At 47.5% G+C, this 19,217-nt stretch overlaps 1 protein-coding gene across 2 annotated transcripts in view; it reads right to left on the bottom strand.

Annotated features, from left to right (window-relative positions):
- The window catches only part of DTNBP1 (dystrobrevin binding protein 1), a 95,934-nt gene that overhangs the window by 36,178 nt on the left and 40,539 nt on the right, over window positions 1-19,217 (bottom strand). For both annotated transcript variants that reach the window (XM_055129561.1, XM_055129562.1), the window contains exon 7: window positions 5,267-5,289. In XM_055129561.1, coding sequence (XP_054985536.1) covers window positions 5,267-5,289 — 23 coding nt within the window. The remainder of the gene's footprint in view (window positions 1-5,266; window positions 5,290-19,217) is intronic.

Genomic DNA, 19,217 nt, shown 5'->3' with positions numbered 1-19,217 from the left:
TCTAACAGTCTGTTACTCTTCGCCCTCCCCGCCAAAAGGAAAAAGACACACACACACACTCACACACACACACACACACACACACACACACACACACACACACACACACAACCCCAAGAGAATTCAAGATCAGTCTCTCCAAAATCTGCTCTTTTACTTATATGCCATACCCTGGTTCATGAAAAAAAAAAAAAAAACCCACAAAACTATCTTCCCAAATGTCCCAACCAGAATTCTGGGAGTTATCCTGACTCTTCAGAAAGGTTAAAAAAATTCTTTTTTAATCTATCTACTTACTCTCTTAAATATGTCTTTTTCTTTCTTGCTATTCTACCACTTCCTTCATGTTCATCTTTTTCAGCAGTTTCCCACCTAATCTCTTTCGCTCTGGGTCTTCTGATTTACCTTCTAGCATCACTTCTTTCCAAAGCGGGGAACGCAGCCCCGTAGGGTCGCTGGAACAATGGGGTGGGGGTGATGGTGTTCTTGGGTATGAGGAGGAGAGCTTTCTGTTGGCTCACTGAAAGTCGGATCACCTGGCATGTTGTTACATCACCTGGTGTTCTGTTTCGCTTTCTAGAAAGAGGGCAGCGTGCCACCAAAATCTGGGTACCGCTGATGCATATAATTCTAGCAGCCTCACCGGGACTCTTTGCCTCCCCCCTCTAGCACCCTTTCTGTCTTGGCTACCCCAGTAACCGCCAAGCTCTTTCAACCGTGCACGCGCACCATGAACAAAAACTTTCACCGTGCACCCCCAAATGATATATCTCCATCAATCATCTTCATAAACTCCTGCAGTAACTTCCTGCATCATTTGAGCAAAACAAGAAGTTTTAAGGAATGACATGAGCGCCCGGAGGACGGCGTGTGTGTCCTATGGACACAGAAATCCTAGTTCTCCTCTCTACTGCTCTCGTTCCCACCCAGCCACCTCCCGCTCTGGAGATCGCGGGTCCCGAGGGAAAAACGCCAGACTCTCGGGCATGACACAGAAGCCGAGCGCCTCTTGCTCGCTGCCTACATCGCAGCTTCCTCCCTCACTTCTTCGCCCCACACACCATATGCTTCAGCGGTAGCAAATTATTTGTAGTTCTCTATTGAACGAGAAGTTAACTTCCAACTTGTATTCCAGAAATGAAATCAACAGCTCTGCCTCTGTGCGGTAGTTCGGGACCCTTCTTCCCGTGGCCCCGTGGCCCTTTCAGCCTGCCGGCGCGCCGGTCAGGGCCAGCCCAGTGCCTACGCTTGTCTTAGAGACTGGATTAGTCTCCCCTGAGAGAGATCACTTCTGACGTTTCACAGAGTATTTGATGAAGTATTCGCTTCTCTCCCTACGCCTCTAGTTTGACTCAGCGTCACTTACAGACCGCCCAACAGCTGCGGAGTACTTCTCTCTTCCTGACTCTTGGACTGGCCCAAGCTCTTTACCCAAGTTTACAAGCAGACCTCACAGCCAGCTCTCAAAACAGGCTAAGGAAGAAGGGGGAGCCGTACGCACAGTCCTCGGCCAAAAGCTGCCCGGACAAGTGACACCCCCAGTGGCCGCAAATGCTCGGATTCAGATGAACACTTGCGTCTCAAAACTTCTAATTTTAACTGGGATTTAGCCATCATCACTGGGAATCTCTTTCATCTCAAACTGAAATTCCTTCTTTTACCGGAAGGTTCACTGCAACCATTATGGTGTTCTTCATCCCTGTGGTACAGGCTGTCCCCAGAGCCTCTCGCATCTTATTTACTGAACCAGTCGGGCCCTTCCTGTCCAGCCTGAATACTATGGCCGGTCACTTCCATCATGCTCTCAGGGCCGCCCCAGACCACCAGACTCTGTGGCTCTCTCACTCAGCTCTTCCGGTTTCCAGCTCTTTCGTTAACCGAGCCGTATTTGTTCTGGCTTTGGTTGCTACCTTGGAGCCTACCCTTGCAAAGGCAGACTATTTTTCACCACAGGAATCCTCAAACAATCATTTCCTTCCCTCTTATACACGTCTTCCCGGATCCCCGGCTTGTTTCCGTCCCTGAGAATCAAGTTGCCCTTCAGCTAGATCCCTGGCAAGTGCTGGGATCTCGCTTACGGGTAAGCGGTCTGGGTACCACTAGCTCCGTCATCTCTGTTTTTGCTTTTGTTTCTCAAAACCGGCTCTCTCTCCTCTCTTGCTGCAATGACGCGAGTCGCACAGATGCCTGCCTCTGGGGCTCGGGGGGCACGTCAAGCTGTGGAGCTCACACCCTTGGCTGCGGTGCTCAGGGAGCCTGCACATGTTTGACTGTGGTGGTGCCGTGCACGTGCTCACCGGGAATCTCAGTCACTAGATGTGGTTCCTTCTCTTAACCAACGCCTTCTCTTCCATTTTCTCTCCTCCTTGACCTTGACCCTGCAGCTATCTCATGCTGCTTTTGTTTTTGTTTGGGGGCCACACCAGGCAGCACTCAGGGATCACTCTCGGTTGGCTCTGGGGACTATAGGGGATGCCGGGGGTGGAGTCCCGGCTGGCTGCTGTCCCCTCTCTCTGCCCCACCCACTACCCCAACTTCCCCCTCTCAAAGCTACTTACCTATATTATGTCTTACAAGCAATCAACTTAAGTTTTCTTACAAACAGTCCTCCTTAACTCTGATGATTCACTTATTTAATATTTAATCAAACTATATATTTTTAATAACAAGTACAAATACAAATGAATTTAGGAGCAAACACAAGTCACACTGGGTGAGCATTCAATGAAGATAGTGGGAACTACAGTGAGTGATTAGGATGTGCTGGCAAGTAGTTGATTAGCCAGGAGTACTGAGTATGCTGTAGGTATCAATTTGTAATTCTTCTGATATCACAGAGAACGGTGGCTAATTTGAGGAGGCAATTAGGTGAAGGGAAAAGAGTGGGCATGCATATTAAAATTATATTAAGTCAGGAACCTTATCAAGAAAAGATCAATACCTAATCAACCCTCTTTCCTCCCTCGCCTTGTTCTTTACCATTGTACAATACTTACTAAATAACAAAAATGTCTATTCGTGGCCAATTTTCCATGTCCTTTAGGAGTTTACAAACAGCAAAAAACTTAATTACATATGTAGAGTAATGGAGCTAGTTCCCCACAGAAAATAAAATTTTAAAGACTTGGGAGACAACCTGCCTGTTTCAAGTAGCTAATATTCAAGTGACCGACTCTGAGCCAGAAAGACAACTCCAGCGGCTGGCGTGCATGTGTGCCCAGCAGGTACAGGGTCCTGCTCAACCCAAAGCCCTGTCTGGCTCTTGAGCATCACCAAATACAGCCTCCAGCACCACTGAAGAAGGCCCCACAAAAACAGTATCAAGGAAATATCACCAAAAAAGTCTAGACACATGCAAAATTTGGGGATCACACAGAAAACCTTATTGCTTAAGTGGAGCAAACAATAAAAAACTAGTCTCTATAATATAATAGAGAATACCTGTCTGGCACCAGTGAAAGATGACTTAACTCATTAATCTCCATCGGGCACAGAAGGAAAAATTCAGAACTATGTAGATGACACGATTCTCGATTACTCACTCTGAAAGTTACTGATTCTGTGGTCTTGTTCCCAATGTGAGTTTTTCTTTAGTTTATGAAAGAGCTCAAAATACATCTATAAATGACACAGTTTGTTTTCATGCAACCTCTCTAAAAGGCAAAGGCAACAGTGAAAGAAACTGTTATATGTATTTGAAATTTTTTTTTTCACTGATGTCTTAGAAGACAAGTGAGAACTTTCTAATTATGTGCTAATCGTGGTTTTGAAATTTAGCAAAACACTCAAGAGGAAAGAATTTTTAATGAACACTGGTTCTACGAAAATCTAGATATGATGCAATACTCAATTTGGGGCTTGTTCGAATTGGAAATTTAGTGGGTTAGATGTACTATTAAATGCTGTACATATTTAGGGGGATATACATATATAAACAAGATATCTCAGCATAAATGAAATGATCCTATTACATAACAGTTAACTGCCTAACATTTGCAAAAGGTCTCTTCTGTTTCTTCAAATGCTGCCATACTGAAAAAGTGCTTCAATACTGAGACACTAGTTGACATTTTGCATAATCTGTGTCACTGTCTGTCTTTTAATATTAACATGATGGCTTTTTTTTTTCCTTCCCTAAATGTTATATAAGAAAATGATAGTCAACTAAATGAATGAGGAGAGAAAGAACATTTTATGAGAATTTCAAATGTGATATTAAATCACTGTTAAATGAATATGAGTAGTTCACAAAGAACAATAATAGCCATAATAACAGTCCTCAACAAATTAGTCATGAGCTTGACCATTTCTAACTGTAGTCAAATAGAAATCCACCCAAAACAAGTCTGTTCACAGCTGTAGTTTTAGTAGGAATAAGTATACTTTTTATCTTGAAGGTTGGGGATTTATTCTAAAGTATCCGCACACCATACAGTTGTAAATATCTGGAAAATCTTTACTGACTTAGTAAATCTAAAGGTCAACAGTAGCTTGTATGTGAAATATTAACGCAATGGTCCATAACTCAAAGTCTGCCTGGTTATTGAGTTGAGTCTTTCTGAGAACCGTGTTCACTGTTTACTTGCTGATCAGTGATCAAAGCACGGGGAATAGGAAGGGCCTTGGAATGCTGGAAAGTTCTGGCTTTCCCAGTAAGGAACAACAAAGCAAAGAATCATTTCTCAGTGTCCAACCTTCCCTGAAAGTTCCCTGAAATGAAAAAAATGATCCTGGGTGCTTTCAGTATCTCAGAATGTGTTTCACGAGAGCTTCTGATTTTGCAGAGGGAGAAACGGAGCCTGCCAAGGTGGAGCCTTCATCAGGTATGTGAGTGTGGCGGAGTCGGATGCAGAGACGGTATCACGGGAGGCCAAGTGGCCCGGAGCAGGGGCACTTTTCTGTGCCCCCCACCCCCCTCCTGGCGCTCACAGCTGAGCCGAAGTCCCCCAGGGCTGACCATGGCCTCTCCCCGGGCCCAGAGATACAAGGAGACACCAAAATCTTCCTAATCTACCATCAACAACCTCTGCGTCAAAACCAGGCAGACCTAATCAATTTCCCTTGATGGTCATTAGAACTTCCCACTTGGTACACGTGTTAGAGGTAAAAAGAGAATATTAAAACAACTTGTGATTAAACAGAACCTACAAAAGCAGCATTAAGCAAACTTGAGTTTTTGATGCAAACTGTCTGATTTAAAGATCAACAGCAAACATCTGGTATCAATGAACTCATCTACTTTAAAGCAATTAAAATCCAAAATTACCTTTGAAGGCTTCGAGTTCCTTCCTGTACAAAAAAAAAAGAAAGAAAGAAAATATAAATTTAAAATAATCTATTACTAATGGAAACTGATAAAAATGTACATATTTAAAATGCTAAGTGATATTTCTGAATGCTTGTATCAGCCATGCTTTACTGAAATTACTACTACAAATGGCGTGGAAGTTACTCGTTTCAGTCTTTCTGTTATTACTCCACGAGTTATTAGTAATGGCTAAAAAGTTTTTACCAAGACAAACCTACTGAAACATAGAAACACTTGTAAGAAAATATAGAACATTTTTGGAAGGGACAGAATGTTTTAATGCCAGACAGGAACCATCTCATATATGACTTATTTTGTGGCCAGAGAGATAATACAGCAGGCAAGGTATCTGCCCTGTAGACCAGCCCTCCATATGGTCCCCACACCCCACTCGGAGTGATGCCTGATCAGAGCCAGGCATCAACCCTGAACACCAGTGAATATGGTCCTAAGTACCACCCCACTCCCCCAAAATCAGCTTAGGTTAAGTCCTAAATAATTTCCCTTCATTGACAAATAATATATATGTACACACGGGGCTGGAGCAATAGCACAGCAGGTAGGGCATTTGCCTTGCTCGTGGCTGACCAGGTTCGATTCCCAGCATCCCATATGGTCCCCCGAGCACGGCCAGGAATAATTCCTGAATGCAGAGCCAGGAGTAACCCCTGAGCATCGCTGGGTGTGATCCCCCCCCCCCAAAAAAAAGCAATATATATATATATATATATATATGTATATGTACACACATACGTATGTGTGTGTGTTTTGGGGTCACACCCAGCGATGCTCAGGGGTTACTCCTGGCTCTGCACTCAGGAATCACTCCTGGCAGTGCTCGGGGATCCAATGGGGTTCCGGGGATTGAACTCACGTCGACCGGGTGCAAGGCAAGTGCCCTCCCCACTGTATAATCTCTCCACCCCCTAAATATATTTTTAAGGTCCTTAAGGGGCCAGGGAGTGGTGCAACACATCTCCACATGCGTGAGGCCCCGGGTTCAATCCCCAGCGTGGTTCCTGGGCACTGCCAGGAAGGATCCCTACGCAGAGTCAGAAACAGCCCCCCCGAGAATGCTGAGCAGGGTCCCCAAACCAGAAACAAACCAGAGCCGGGGAAAGGATCTTTAATAAAACCATCCAGAACAGGCACAGTTCTTTCTGCCTTTTAAGTAAAAGGAGAGGCACATCTCAAAGGACTGAGGTCACAGCTCATCCTGACACAAAACGCTCAAATTCTGTCTCTGGCAGTTAAGGATGCTGAAATATCAAATTTCCTGGGGAAATTAAAAATAACCAAAATCAATGGACAAACATAAAACCATCTTCTTGACAAAGAAGTCAAGGCACATTGTTTTCAGGGTTTCTTATCTTTCTGTTGTTGTAAATGTTGTATAAAATTTTCAGGAAAGTTAATTGCGAGGAGGTAATGTTATATAATAAAAGGGCATTACTCTATTCAAAATATGAGACATTTTTAATGTTTAGTCACATCTACCATGTATTTAAAAACCTAGGTATACTTTGAATTCTCCAGTCAGTATTCCACGCTGCTAATTCTAACAGCCCACATGTTCTGAAAGAGCGGACTATAATTAACAGCTGGCGGAAGGACTGGCACGCTGCCTGCGGAAAGGCCACGCAGATACTATTCTTGCAACAGCCAGGGGAAGGTCCTTAAATCAACTGGTCAACTCACTCCTCTTTTGCCAAGGCGCCCAGCCCTGCACAATGATGCCGCCGCATCACAGCTCATTAAACTAAGAAGTTAGTGCATTAAGCGAAGAAGAATGTTAGTCTCGGTCTCTTCAAAAAGGATGCAACTGCTGCCTCCGGCCAACAGTCCAACTTCATTCTATCCATTCTGCTCTCTAAGATTAATTAGAGAGAAGTTAAACATGCCTAAAACCCACTTTCTACTCCAGCACTGACATGAAATCTCAAATGCCTCACGGAGAGGCGACGGGCGTAACGAGAGAAGAGTCTGGAAAGAGACCTTCAATTCACCCTTACGGATGTCCTCACACTGGCAAGCCCCAGATCACTGATGGATGGAGACGATGACTGAATACTCAGTTTACTATCCTAATGAACAATTCTTTTCCTTCTCTCTCTCTCTCTCTCTCTCTCTCTCTCTCTCTCTCTCTCTCTCTCTCTCTCTCTCTCGTTTTGCTTTTCGGTCATACCTGGCAATGTACAGGGGTTACTCCTGGCTCTGCACTCAGGAATTACTCCTGGCGGTGCTCAAGGGACCATATGGGATGCTGGGAATCAAACCCAGGTTGGCCTAGTGCAAGGCAAATGCCCTACCTGCTGTGCTATCGCTCCAGCCCCTGATCAATTCTTTTTTTTATTTGGTTGTATATTTTTTATAAAATAAAATACCCTTGCTTTCCTTTAGAATGTGAGCAAAGTTTCTGAAAGGTACCTCCCGTCTGAAAAAGCCCAACCAGAAGTCATAATTTCAGACACTATTCTTCAACCCCCATCCTGAAAAGTAAATGACCAGAAGACCCAGAATCCAGTGTCTATTTTATTCATGAGCAACCTCTCCCTTGAGGAAAGCGGACTTCCCCTGGAGGAAACCGGTTCACCTCGGCGCCTCGTCAGATAATTGGGAGGGAGGGAGAGAGGAAGGAAGGGAGGGAGGGAAGGAGAGGAAGAGGGAAAGGGAGAGAGAGAGAGAGAGAGAGAGAGAGAGAGAGAGAGAGAGAGAGAGAGAGAGAGAGAGAGAGGGAGAGAGAGAGAGGGAGGGAGGGAGGGAGGGAGGGAGGGAGAGAGGAAGAGAGAGAGAGAGAGAGAGGGAGAGGGAGAGGGAGGGAGAGAGAGGGAGAGGGAGAGAGGGAGAGAGAGAGAGAGGGAGAGAGAGAGCGAGCGACCTAGCAAAGACCGGCTCTTTCTAGGACATCCTCTATTTATAGAGCAGCATGACCCACAATGGAGGACACAAACTCCCGGAGACTTCCTTTCGGACAATAAATTATTCTGGTGTGAATTCGTAATAAAGAAGGATGTAGGCAGTAGTGGTGGTGCATATAATTGTTTTTTAAAATAAAACTCGGTATGTGGAACTTTTAAAGTGGAACTTTCAGTAAAGCTGTATCTGAAAGCCTTCAGATTTTCTCATTTGGTGGTGGTGGTGGTGGTGTGTGTGGGGGGGGGTTCTAATTTGTGAACACATACAAGCAAAGAGAAAGCCAGAGGGCAAAGGCACATCTAGCTGAGGTTAACAATAAAGAACTAAAGATCGCGATGGAGGTTAAGGTTCAGGGAAAAGCAACTTCTTCATAAGAACAGACTGAACTAAGACTAAGAAGTGGGAGATAAAGGAAAAACAAAGGTTCTGAGTGCCAGCCTAAAGGGATCTGGTTTATTATTATTTTTGTTATTGTAGCACTGTAACACTGTCGCACTGTCGTCCCGTTGTTCATCGATTTGCTCGAGCAGGCACCAGTAAATGTCTCCACTGTGAGACTTGTTACTGCTTTTGGCATACTGAATACACCATGGGGAGCTTACTAGGCTCTGCCGTGTGGGTGGGATACTCTCGGTAACTTGCCAGGCTCCTTGAGAGGGACAGAGGAATCGAACCTGGGTCAGCTGCATACAAGGCAAATGCCCTACCCGCTGTGCTATTGCGCCAGCCCCATTATTGTTGTTATTATTTTTATTTTGGCTTTTTGGGTCACACCTGGCAATGATCAGGGGTTACTCCTGGCTCTACACTCAGGAATCACTCCTGGTGGTGCTTACAGGACCATCTGGGATGCCAAGGATCGAACCCAGGTTAACCATGTGCAGGCCTCCCGCTGGACTATCAGCAGCTCTGGTTTGATTTTTAAAAAAAATTTTTTTTATTGAATCACTGTGAGAAAGACCCTTACAAAGCTGTTCAAGAGGGGTTGGAGTGATGCATAGCGGGTAGGGTGTTTGCCTTGCACACGGCCGACCCGGGTTTGATTCCCAGCATCCCATATGGTCTCCTGAGCACCGCCAGGAGTAATTCCTGAATGGAGAGCCAGGAGTAACCCCTGTGCATTGCCAGGTATGATCCAAAAAGCAAAAAATAAATTAATTTTTAAAAATACGTTAAAAAATTTGTTAAAAATCAAAGCTGTTCATGATTGGATTTCAGTCCTACAGCATTCCAACACGCATCCCGCCAACAGTGTACATTTCCCAGCACCTGGTTTGGTTTGTAAGAAGCAGAGAAGCATGTGCAAAGTTGTGCTTTAGGGAGACTATCCTAGCGCGGATGGGCTGAGTTACCGACAAGAGTGGAGATATTGACAAGCAGAGAAGCAAGGGCTGGGGGTCCCCTTAGGCAGCTATACGAGGGGTCTGAAGAACGGCTAATTGGGCCTGGCAAAAGCAATGCTAAGTGGTAATGGTGACAAAAAAGAAGCCTGTCTGAAAACGCCCAGGAGAAGAGTGAGCAGTCCACGGCAACTGATAACCGGGCTGGCAGCCAGAGAGTGCACTGACCACCGGGGTGCTAGTCTGCGTCGGGGAGAAGCAAACAACATCAAGAGGAAACTCCGGGGGTGCTGGAGCGTTAGCACAGCGGGTAGGGCATTTGCCCTGCACGCAACCGACACGGGTTCGATTCCCAGCATCCCATATGGTCCCCTGAGCACTGCCAGGGAGAAATTCCTGAGTGCAGAGCCAGGAATGACCCCTGTGCATCGTAGGGTGTGACCCAAAAAGAAAAAAACTTTGGGAGAGGATTAGACATCATGCAGGAGTTCGAGACTCCACGAAACCTTCTAGAAGGTTCGACCTGTGACTTGCGCTACTGAGAAACAAGATTCCCATCCCCGGCCACCCCAGATTTCTACTCTCCCTTTCTTCCCAGTCTTAAACCCATTCCACTTGGGCTTGCAAACTCCCCAGCCCAGCATTCGGGGCCCTACTGCCACCTGCAACGATCAGGTCACAAGTTTCCTTGAGATCCTTCAGCAGCACTGCACAAGACGGTTTCCTCTTGCTTTCCTTCTTGCCCTGTTTCTTTCTGTTTTTTCTTCTTTTTCTATTCTTTTCTTTTCTTTTTTACTTTTTGGGGCACACCCGGCGATGCACAGGGGTTACTCCTGGCTCTGCACTCAGGAATCACTCCTGGTGGTGCTCAGGGGACCATATGGGATGCTGGGAATCGAACCCGGGTCAGCCGTGTGCAAGGCAAACGCCCTCCCCGCTGTGCTACTGCGCCAGCCCCTTGCCTGGTTTCTTCCAAGGCTTCTCCGGATTCTCCAGACCACGAATGCAGGAGCAGTGGCGCGGCTCTGGGCCCGCTTCTCCCCGGGCTCATATTCTCTCACACAACAATTTCATCCAGCCTGGTCGTCTTAGTGACCATCTCGATGCCGCTTACTGGGCATCGACTTGATCTCCTTTTTGAGGCTCACAAGGTGCATGTGCTTGTGTGGCGGCCCTGTCCGAAACGAAACACCTTCTCAAAACAGCACTGCGTGTCAGCCTTTGCCCTCTTCCTCCTGTCTCGGCGAGATCACCAAGTTCCTCCAGCTTTTGTTGATTCTTTCTCAAGCTTTGTCATTACTCACGTCCAACCCATCAATAGCTCCTGTGAATCTTATCTCGAAACACGCTGAATTCATCAATTCCTCAATCACCAACCTTGTATGAATATCTATTTTCTTTTACCAAATGCAACCTTTGTTAAGACCAAAAATAATAATAATAATAATAAAGGCCACACCCAGCTATGCTAAGGGCTTACTCCTGGCTCTGTGCTCAGGAATCATTCATGGCGGTGCTCATGGGACCATGTGGGATGTGGGGGATGGAACCCGGGTTGGCCACATGCAAGACAAGTGCCCCAGCGCTGTTCTATCTCTGCAGCATCAAGTTCAACAAAGACTCACTGAGTCTCAGGCACCTGAGATAATGTTAAGATAGGCGCAAGAATGAAGTTAGGTTGAACATATACATATTTCATGACCTCAGTGAGAAACGTGAAGCAGTAATTAGAAATTAATGCTCTCGATCAATGCTCTGGTAATGATAGATGAGGATTCTCTAGAAATCAAGAGGAAGCAACTCATACACTTACTGTGGCAGGAAGGACTGGCTGGAGGGCCAAAGATAGAATAACTACATTTTGAAGGAAATTATAAATGATGACGATGAAAGGAAATCCTTATCGAGAACGAGGTGGAAGTCAGCACATAGCTCAAGTGGTAAAGGACGTACTTAGCATGTGCAAGACCCTAGCACCAGTGCACCCCAGGCCCCAGCCCTGGTGGCCCACAGTACCACTGGGTGTGGCTCCTATGAAAAAATAAAAAAAGCACTAAAGTGATTTTTTTTTTTGCTTTTTGGGTCACACCTGGCGATGCACAGGGGTTACTCCTGGCTCTGCACTCAGGAATTATCCCTGGCAGTGCTCAGGGGACCATATGGGATGCTGGGATTTGAACCCGGGTCGGCCGCGTGCAAGGCAAACGCCCTACCCGCTGTGCTATCGCTCCAGCCCAAGCACTAAAGTGATTTTACTATTAATCATTGTGTCACATACTCACTCAGTGAACCAAATGAGCAGGAGTTTTACATTTCGGTCACTCTCCAAACTTTATTAGAAAAAGTAAAACTAATATTAGGAAAAAATTCTTAAAAACTCATCTTTCTAAACAGGACACCTTTGCCGCCTACGTGTGGACGTGTGGAACCCTGTTACCTAAGGCCCCGTTGCCCTTTCTCAGGGTTACAACACCACTGCCCTGCCTTACGACGACCCGGCCGTGTCCACCACAACTACCCTGCAGACCTCGTGACACGAGAGAGCGCGTCCCCATGGCCCTGACCGCCTGTGTGCTGAGTCAGGCCCAAGGGACACTCGGGACTCATGATTACCAAGAGGCTGAAGAAGCAGCATGAAGATCTGCCTCAGGGATAGAGACGCTGCAGTGAAGATCGGGCTTGCGGGCAGCAAACCTGGGTTCAATCCCCAGCGCCACATGGGGTCTGCACACCCCACCTGGAGTGATTCCCGAGCACAGAGCCAGGAGCAAGCCACTGAGAAACGCTGGGTGAAGCCCTGCACAGCAACCTCCCCAAATAAAAAGAGAATACCTGCTTCTTTAACGACGTCCCGATAGAGCCAGAGAGAATTTCAACCTTTATAAAACATTTGTTCATAGCGGATCTTATTTGGAAAAACTGTTTATCACTTGCATTTTCATAACTGCGAGTCTTAATTTTCATAGCTTAATCATATTTTCAGAACAAACAGAACTACAATAACCTTTTAGACTTTACCGAATTTTCAAATTGACTCCATTCAGCAAATGCCTTTATAAAATTTAGCATAACCAACCCTGAAACCAAAACTCTTAGCAAAGAACCACGGACTCGACGTCTAAAGAGGTTTCCAAAGAGTGAACTGCTCTTTAATCATTTTCTCGACAGGATGAGAATGATGAGGGAAGAGTAAAAAGAAAGAAGCCACGCCAATAAATGAAACTAGGGAACTTGCAAGAAGCACAGTAAATGGGTATACGTATACAAATCAATGAAAATCAGACCCACAGATGCAAACTTAATAGATTGGAACCAACGGGTAAGTATCTCCATAAATACAATCATCTCACAGATGGAAAACACTTTCTCTAAATATTAAACTGCTTCCCTAGACAGACCCACGACACAAAGCTAACATGGTGTGTCTAGATGGCAAAATACCACGTTCAAAATGCCAGCTGCAAAATCAACTGCACCGCTTTTCTTCACATTTGATAGCGGTTAGGGGAATTTCTGTCTTCAAGTGCGGCCAGCAACACTTTTGCTCGGGCTCCTTAAAGAGCATCCCTTCTCCACTGCAGATAGATTCTATCACCATGACAACTTGCTCACAGGCACCATCTCATAGGTTCTCCCTGAAAAAATACAACCTGTCATTCTTTCTCACAAAGCCTGCTGTTTCTCAGCACCCCTAGAATCCAAGTGTCACCTTACAGGCTTGGAGGGACTCGGTCAGACAGAAGGTGGACTGGGGGGGTGGGGAGGGGCAGCAAATGGTTCGATTTCATCTTAGAGCTGTGTAGTATTCCGCTGTGCATGCATGTACCGGTTGTCTGTTCTTAGACACTAAGGTTGTTTCCAAATTTGGGCTCCAAAGATAAGCATTGTGAAGATGGGCCGTGACACAGGCATGCAAATGTTTTTTCCACCCCCTTTTTTTTTGTGGGGAGGCCACACCCGGCAGTTAGCAGGGCTTGCTCCTGGCTCTGTGCCCAGGGGTCACTCAGGGCAGTGCTTGGGGAAGTACATGTGGTGCTGGGGATCAAACTGAGTCGGCTGTATACATGGCAAGCGTCCTACCCTCTACTTTATTGCTCTGGCCCGCAAACATCCTTTCTGATTCGAGTTTTGGGGCCTTTGAAGTAAATGCCAACGTACAGTACCAGGAGCAATTACAGGAGCAATTCCTGAGTGCAGAGGCAGAAGTAACCCCCGAGTATCACCAGGTGTGACCTAGCCAAAAAATGGACATTGAGAGAGAGAGTACAGACATTTGGGTGCTTGCCTCACACACAGCCACCCCTAGTTCAATCTCCAAAACCGCGTATGTTCCCCCGAGCACCGCAGGGAGTGATGGCTGAGCACAGAACTCGGAATATAGCCAGGTATGAGCCCACGCGCCAACCCGTCTCTCTCCCCCACAAAAATATTTTTAACGCTCATAATACTGAAATGAATGAACTGGGGGGGGGGAGGCAATATTAATTAGGAGGCTGCCGCTCTCGCCGAGGCTGCAGGGTTGGGCCAGGAGCCAGGAGGGACTGTGAGAAGTGAGAAGGGCGAGAGTGCGCTGGAGAGACACCGGGGGCTCTGAGCACCGAGGGGATGGACAGCGATGGAGAGCTCGCTGCCCGCCCACCTCCGGGGTCACTCCGGAGTGCCCGGGGAGTGAGAACGGCACAGGGCTGGACTGAAATTTTAGCCACGTTCTCCTGAGGACTAAAGTAACTGGCAGCTTATATATGACTGTAAGCATTTCTGAAATAAATAAATAAATAAAATAAAAATTCCAGTATTCCGTAAGGAAATATAATAACTCCCAAATGATCCTGGGTCATATAAGATTTCAGACAGTATTCCAAATTTAATAAGCTGGTAATAAAAGATAGAAAGTTATCATGGGGCTACATCAGATTAATCTATCTTCAGAAAAATTATTACTTTTTAAAAAAGAGAGAATAATCATTATTACATCTTGCTCGATTTTAGTCAAGTTTTCTCAAGATCATTACATTTTTATCTTAACCAGCATCACTGCAAATGTTTACTGTGGACTATCACTGTCCGTGTCAAAAACAAAAACCTTCACAAACTCCAACAGGCATAACAGTATTTACCCAATAGGAAGGCAAAGTTCAGGGCAAGAAAACTGTTAACTAATTAGAGAAATGCGTATTGTTATGACTTTATTTTGCAATCGGCCACACGGGGTCGTGCTCAGAGCTTCCTCGAGGCTCTGTGCTCAGGCTTCAGTGCCTGAGGGACCACACGGGGTGCTGGGATGTGAACTAGGGTCACAGCAAGAGCCCGAACCTATGTACATCTCTCAAGCCCAAGAAACATTTATTGATTGATTGATTGATTGATTGCTTTTTGGGTCACACCTGGAGATGCACAGGGGTTACCCCTGGCGGTGCTCAGGGGACCATATGGGATGCTGGGAATCGAACCCGGGTCGGCCATGTGCTAGGCAAGCACCAACCCGCTGTGCTATCGCTCCAGCCCCCAGAAATATTTATTATTATTATTATTATTATTATTATTATTATTATTATTATTATTATTATTATTTTGCTTTTTGGGTCACACCTGGCGATGCACAGGGGTCACTCCTGGCTCTGCACTCAGGAACCACCCCTGGTGGTGTTCAGGGGGCCATATGGGATGCTGGGAATCGAACCCGGGTCGGCCGCATACAAGGCAAACACCCTACCCGCTGTGCTATTGCTCCAGCCCCAGATATATTTATTAGTTTTAAAGAACTAAGTCCGAGCCCGAGTTTCTAGTATTGACGGCAAGGAGAGAGTCCGTTCCAAACAAAGCTTGGGAAACGGAAGCACCAGCCCGGAACTATGTTTCCCGCCAGCCTGAGGATCTAACCATCTATCCCACAGTCTGATCACATCTATTCCCGCGACTCCATGTAAAGTCTGAGTCTGTCAGGACTGATTCTCAGACACACTTTAGGAGAAGGCTTCTGTTTATGTTTCACTCCTCGCCAACCCGGGAGCTTGGGTTTTGCTTAGAAAGAAAGATTTCAGGGGCTGGAGCAATAGCACAGCGGGTAGGGTGTTTGCCTTGCACACGGCCGACCTGGGTTCGATTCCCAGCATCCCATATGGTCCCCTGAGCACCGCCAGGGGTAATTCCTGAGTGCAGAGCCAGGAGCAACCCCTGTGCATCGCCGGGTGTGACGCAGAAAAAAAAAGAAAGAAAGATTTCAGGCGTGGGCCCAGGGGAAGCGGCCAAGAGCCTCTGCGTCATGCACGTACCTTCACGGGTCCAAATGTGCCCCGTCCCGCCTGGACAAGCGAGATCCTGGCACTCTGCAGCGACCCCTCGAGGGCCGTGAGGGCCGTGAACTTCTCATCTGAGATGCCGCCTCCAGGGTCTCTGCTCTGGGGAAGCCCACACGTCACCCCTCTGCCTCTCTCCCCACTCCCCTCCCCCATTCCACGTTCTCTAAGTAAAACTATTTTAATAAAATACAAACAAAGACGTGAGGGGTGCCACGGCCAGGAAGTGTGACCCTGATCTTTACCCCCTTCAAGGAACAGAGCAAAGAAAAAAAGAAAAATATATATATCAGGAGAGATCAGATAGAGGTTATAGGCTTGCCTTACATGGGACGCCCGCCACCCCCGCAATTAGATCCCTGGCACTGCATATAGTCCTCTGAGCACTGCCAGGAGAGATCCCTGACCTCCTCCAGGTGTGGCCCCCAAACAAAACAAAGCACTGTAGCACTGTCGTCCCGTTGTTCATCAATTTGCTCGAGCGGGCACCAGTAACGTTTTCAGTGTGAGACTCGTTGTTACTGTTTTTGGCATATTGAATACACCACAGGGAGCTTGCCAGGCTCTGCCGTGCGGGCAGGATACTCTCGGTAGCTTGCCGGGCTCTCCGAGAGGGATGGAAGAATCGAACCCGGGTCGGCCGCGTGCAAGTCAAATGCCCTACCCGCTGTGCTATCGCTCCAGCCCAAACAAGATAAAACAAACAAAAAGAGTTAATGCAAAGCCGGCCGGGGAGAGAGCCCGATGGACTGCGTGTGCTGCGCACGTGAGAGGCCTGGGTTCCCCCCCTGACCCCATACACAGTTCCCTGAGCATCAGCAGGAGCGACCCCTGACCAGAGAGCCAGGAGGAAGCCCTGGGCACTGCCTGGTGTGGCCCCCAAATGGGGAAAAAAAAAATGTGTGTGCACAAAGGCTAGCAGTGTGTGGCCCCCCCCAGCCCCCCCGGCCTAACCAACAATAAAGGGAAGAGGAGGTGGGAATATATATATATGTTTACATATATATATATTTTATACATATTCATATTTATATATACATATATATATATTTTTTAGTGTAAGATGTGATTAAGTTTTCAGGAACCCAACACATTCACCCTTATCAAGCAATTCTAGTACATCATGATTGCCATAGCGAAATAAAAACAACTTACCATCAATGAATTACCTGGCAGACATCTAAAGCCTAGCACCTGATAGGAAGGAATGAAGCAAAAGGATAAAATCCAGGAGCAAAGGGAGTCTCTCTCCTTTTTCTGTCTTATATGTCGCTGGGTTTTTTTTAAGCTTATAGAATAATCTGATGACTAATTATCTTTCTGCGCAGCTCGCGTCTGTTCATTCTAACATCTCACTTCTGCAACTCACTGTGACTGGTCCTCCCCACAACTATCTCTGCGTTGCCTCTGGTGCGACGCCAGACCTTGTGGCCCCTCTGTCGGGTGCCGGCTGTATTTCCACTCTACAGACATCCTCGCGCTTTGTTCTGGCCAACAGTTCATTCGTGTGGGAGCCGGGGAGCCTCTTGGAGCTGGCTCTTCTGGGCCGCCCCGCAGGGTTCACTCACGGGCGAAGAGGACCCCCGGAAAGAGCAGCCCCTCGGGAGCGGACCTCCCAGTGCCCCGTGCATGGCGAAGGTTCTCTACTCGGGCTTTTGGCAGTGTGAGCCCTGTTGAGGACACCCCCCCACACAGTGCTCAGGCGTGACCCCCACGGTGCTCGGGGGGACCGTGCACTGCTGAATCAAACTCGGGCTGCCCCTTGCGTGCAAAGCACGGACCCTCACCCTGGGAGCCGCCTCTCGGGCCCGGGACTTGCAGAGATCATGGAGCCCCCTGCGGCCGTCTCGCTGTCTCTCCCCGCACCTCTGTCTCTCACCCCGTGTGCTCTGTATTCCCACATTCTCGCTGCTCTGGGCTCCCCACGTCTGCTGTCTCTGCGACCCGGGGTCGGTCAAGCTCTGCCTGCGTCCCCCTTCCCTGGAAACTATCGAGACAGAATCCAGGGTGCTCAAGGCCTCACCCCACTTGTGTCCTAAGAGGCTGCTTCTCTTTGCTCGATGTTTGATGTCTTAAGGAAATAAAAATGTTCATTTATTTTTGTCTGGCTTTGGGCCGGATCAAGTGGGAGGATAAACCTGGTCCCGATTCCTCCAACCAGGGAAGAAACCAAAGTCTGCCTCATTTTTTTTACATGGCGCTGCCTGAGAGAAAGTTCTCCCGTCTGGGGCTGGAGAGACAGCACAGCGGGTAGGGCATTTGCCTTGCACACAGCCGACCCTGGGTTCGATTCTCAGTATCCCATATGGTCCCCCGAGCACCACCAGGAGTAATTCCTGAATGCATGAGCCAGGAGTAACCACTGAGCATCGCCAGGTGTGAGGGAGGGACGGAGGGAGGGAGGGAGGGAGGGAGGGAGGGAGGGAGGGAGGGAGGGAGGGAGGGAGGAAGGAAGGAAGGAAGGAAGGAAGGAAGGAAGGAAGGAAGGAAGGAAGGAAGGGAGGAAGGGAGGGAGGGAGGGAGGGAGGGAGGGAGGGAGGGAGGGAGGGAGGGAGGAAGGGAGGGAGGGAGGAAGGAAGGAAGGAAATTTCTCGGAAGGAAGGAAGGAAGGAAGGAAGGAAGGAAGGAAGGAAGGAAGGAAGGAAGGAAGGGAGGGAGGGAGGGAGGGAGGGAGGGAGGGAGGGAGGGAGGGAGGAAGGAAGGAAGGAAGGAAGGAAGGAAATTTCTCCGAAGGAAGGAAAGAAAGAAATCTCTCCACTGGGCACCCAAGGGAAGCTCTGCGGCCCCACCTCAGGGGCCAGGCACTGCCTCCTGCCCCCAAGGGGCCTCCCTTTGGGTTCCCGGCCCTATTCAGTGTGGAGGATGCCAGTGGTTTCTCTGCTCTCTCAGCAAAGCCAGCCCTGAGTGACCCTCGGTTGAAGCCTGGCCACCACCACGTCCACCTTTTATTTTCCTTCACTTTTTGATAATTAAAAAAATATATATTTTTAATTGAATCACTGTGAGAGAGACCCTTCCAAATGTCCAGCTTTCTGAGGCAGAGTATGAGGCAGTGGCCTGTCCAGGTTAGTTCGGACGATCATGACGGGCCATTCTCGAGAACGCAAACTGGTCAACCACTAGTTAAGACAAGCCACGGCAGCTCAGGGAACTCGGCTGCCCCAGCGACTGGCCTGGGAATGACCCCAGAGCTCTGCACCCAAAAAAAAAACACCAAAAAACCAAAAATACCCAACCCAACCCAAAACACAGGAAGCAAACAAATGCAAACCAAAATGAATCAGCAAAAACGATTCCTACAGCTCAGCATGCCTGAAACATATTTCAAGTCCAACAAAAAAACTGTTAAAGTTATGA

Source organism: Sorex araneus, chromosome 2 (genome assembly GCF_027595985.1).
Source record: "Sorex araneus isolate mSorAra2 chromosome 2, mSorAra2.pri, whole genome shotgun sequence".
NCBI lineage: Eukaryota > Metazoa > Chordata > Mammalia > Eulipotyphla > Soricidae > Sorex > Sorex araneus.
This window is presented reverse-complemented; position numbering and strand designations above follow the sequence as displayed.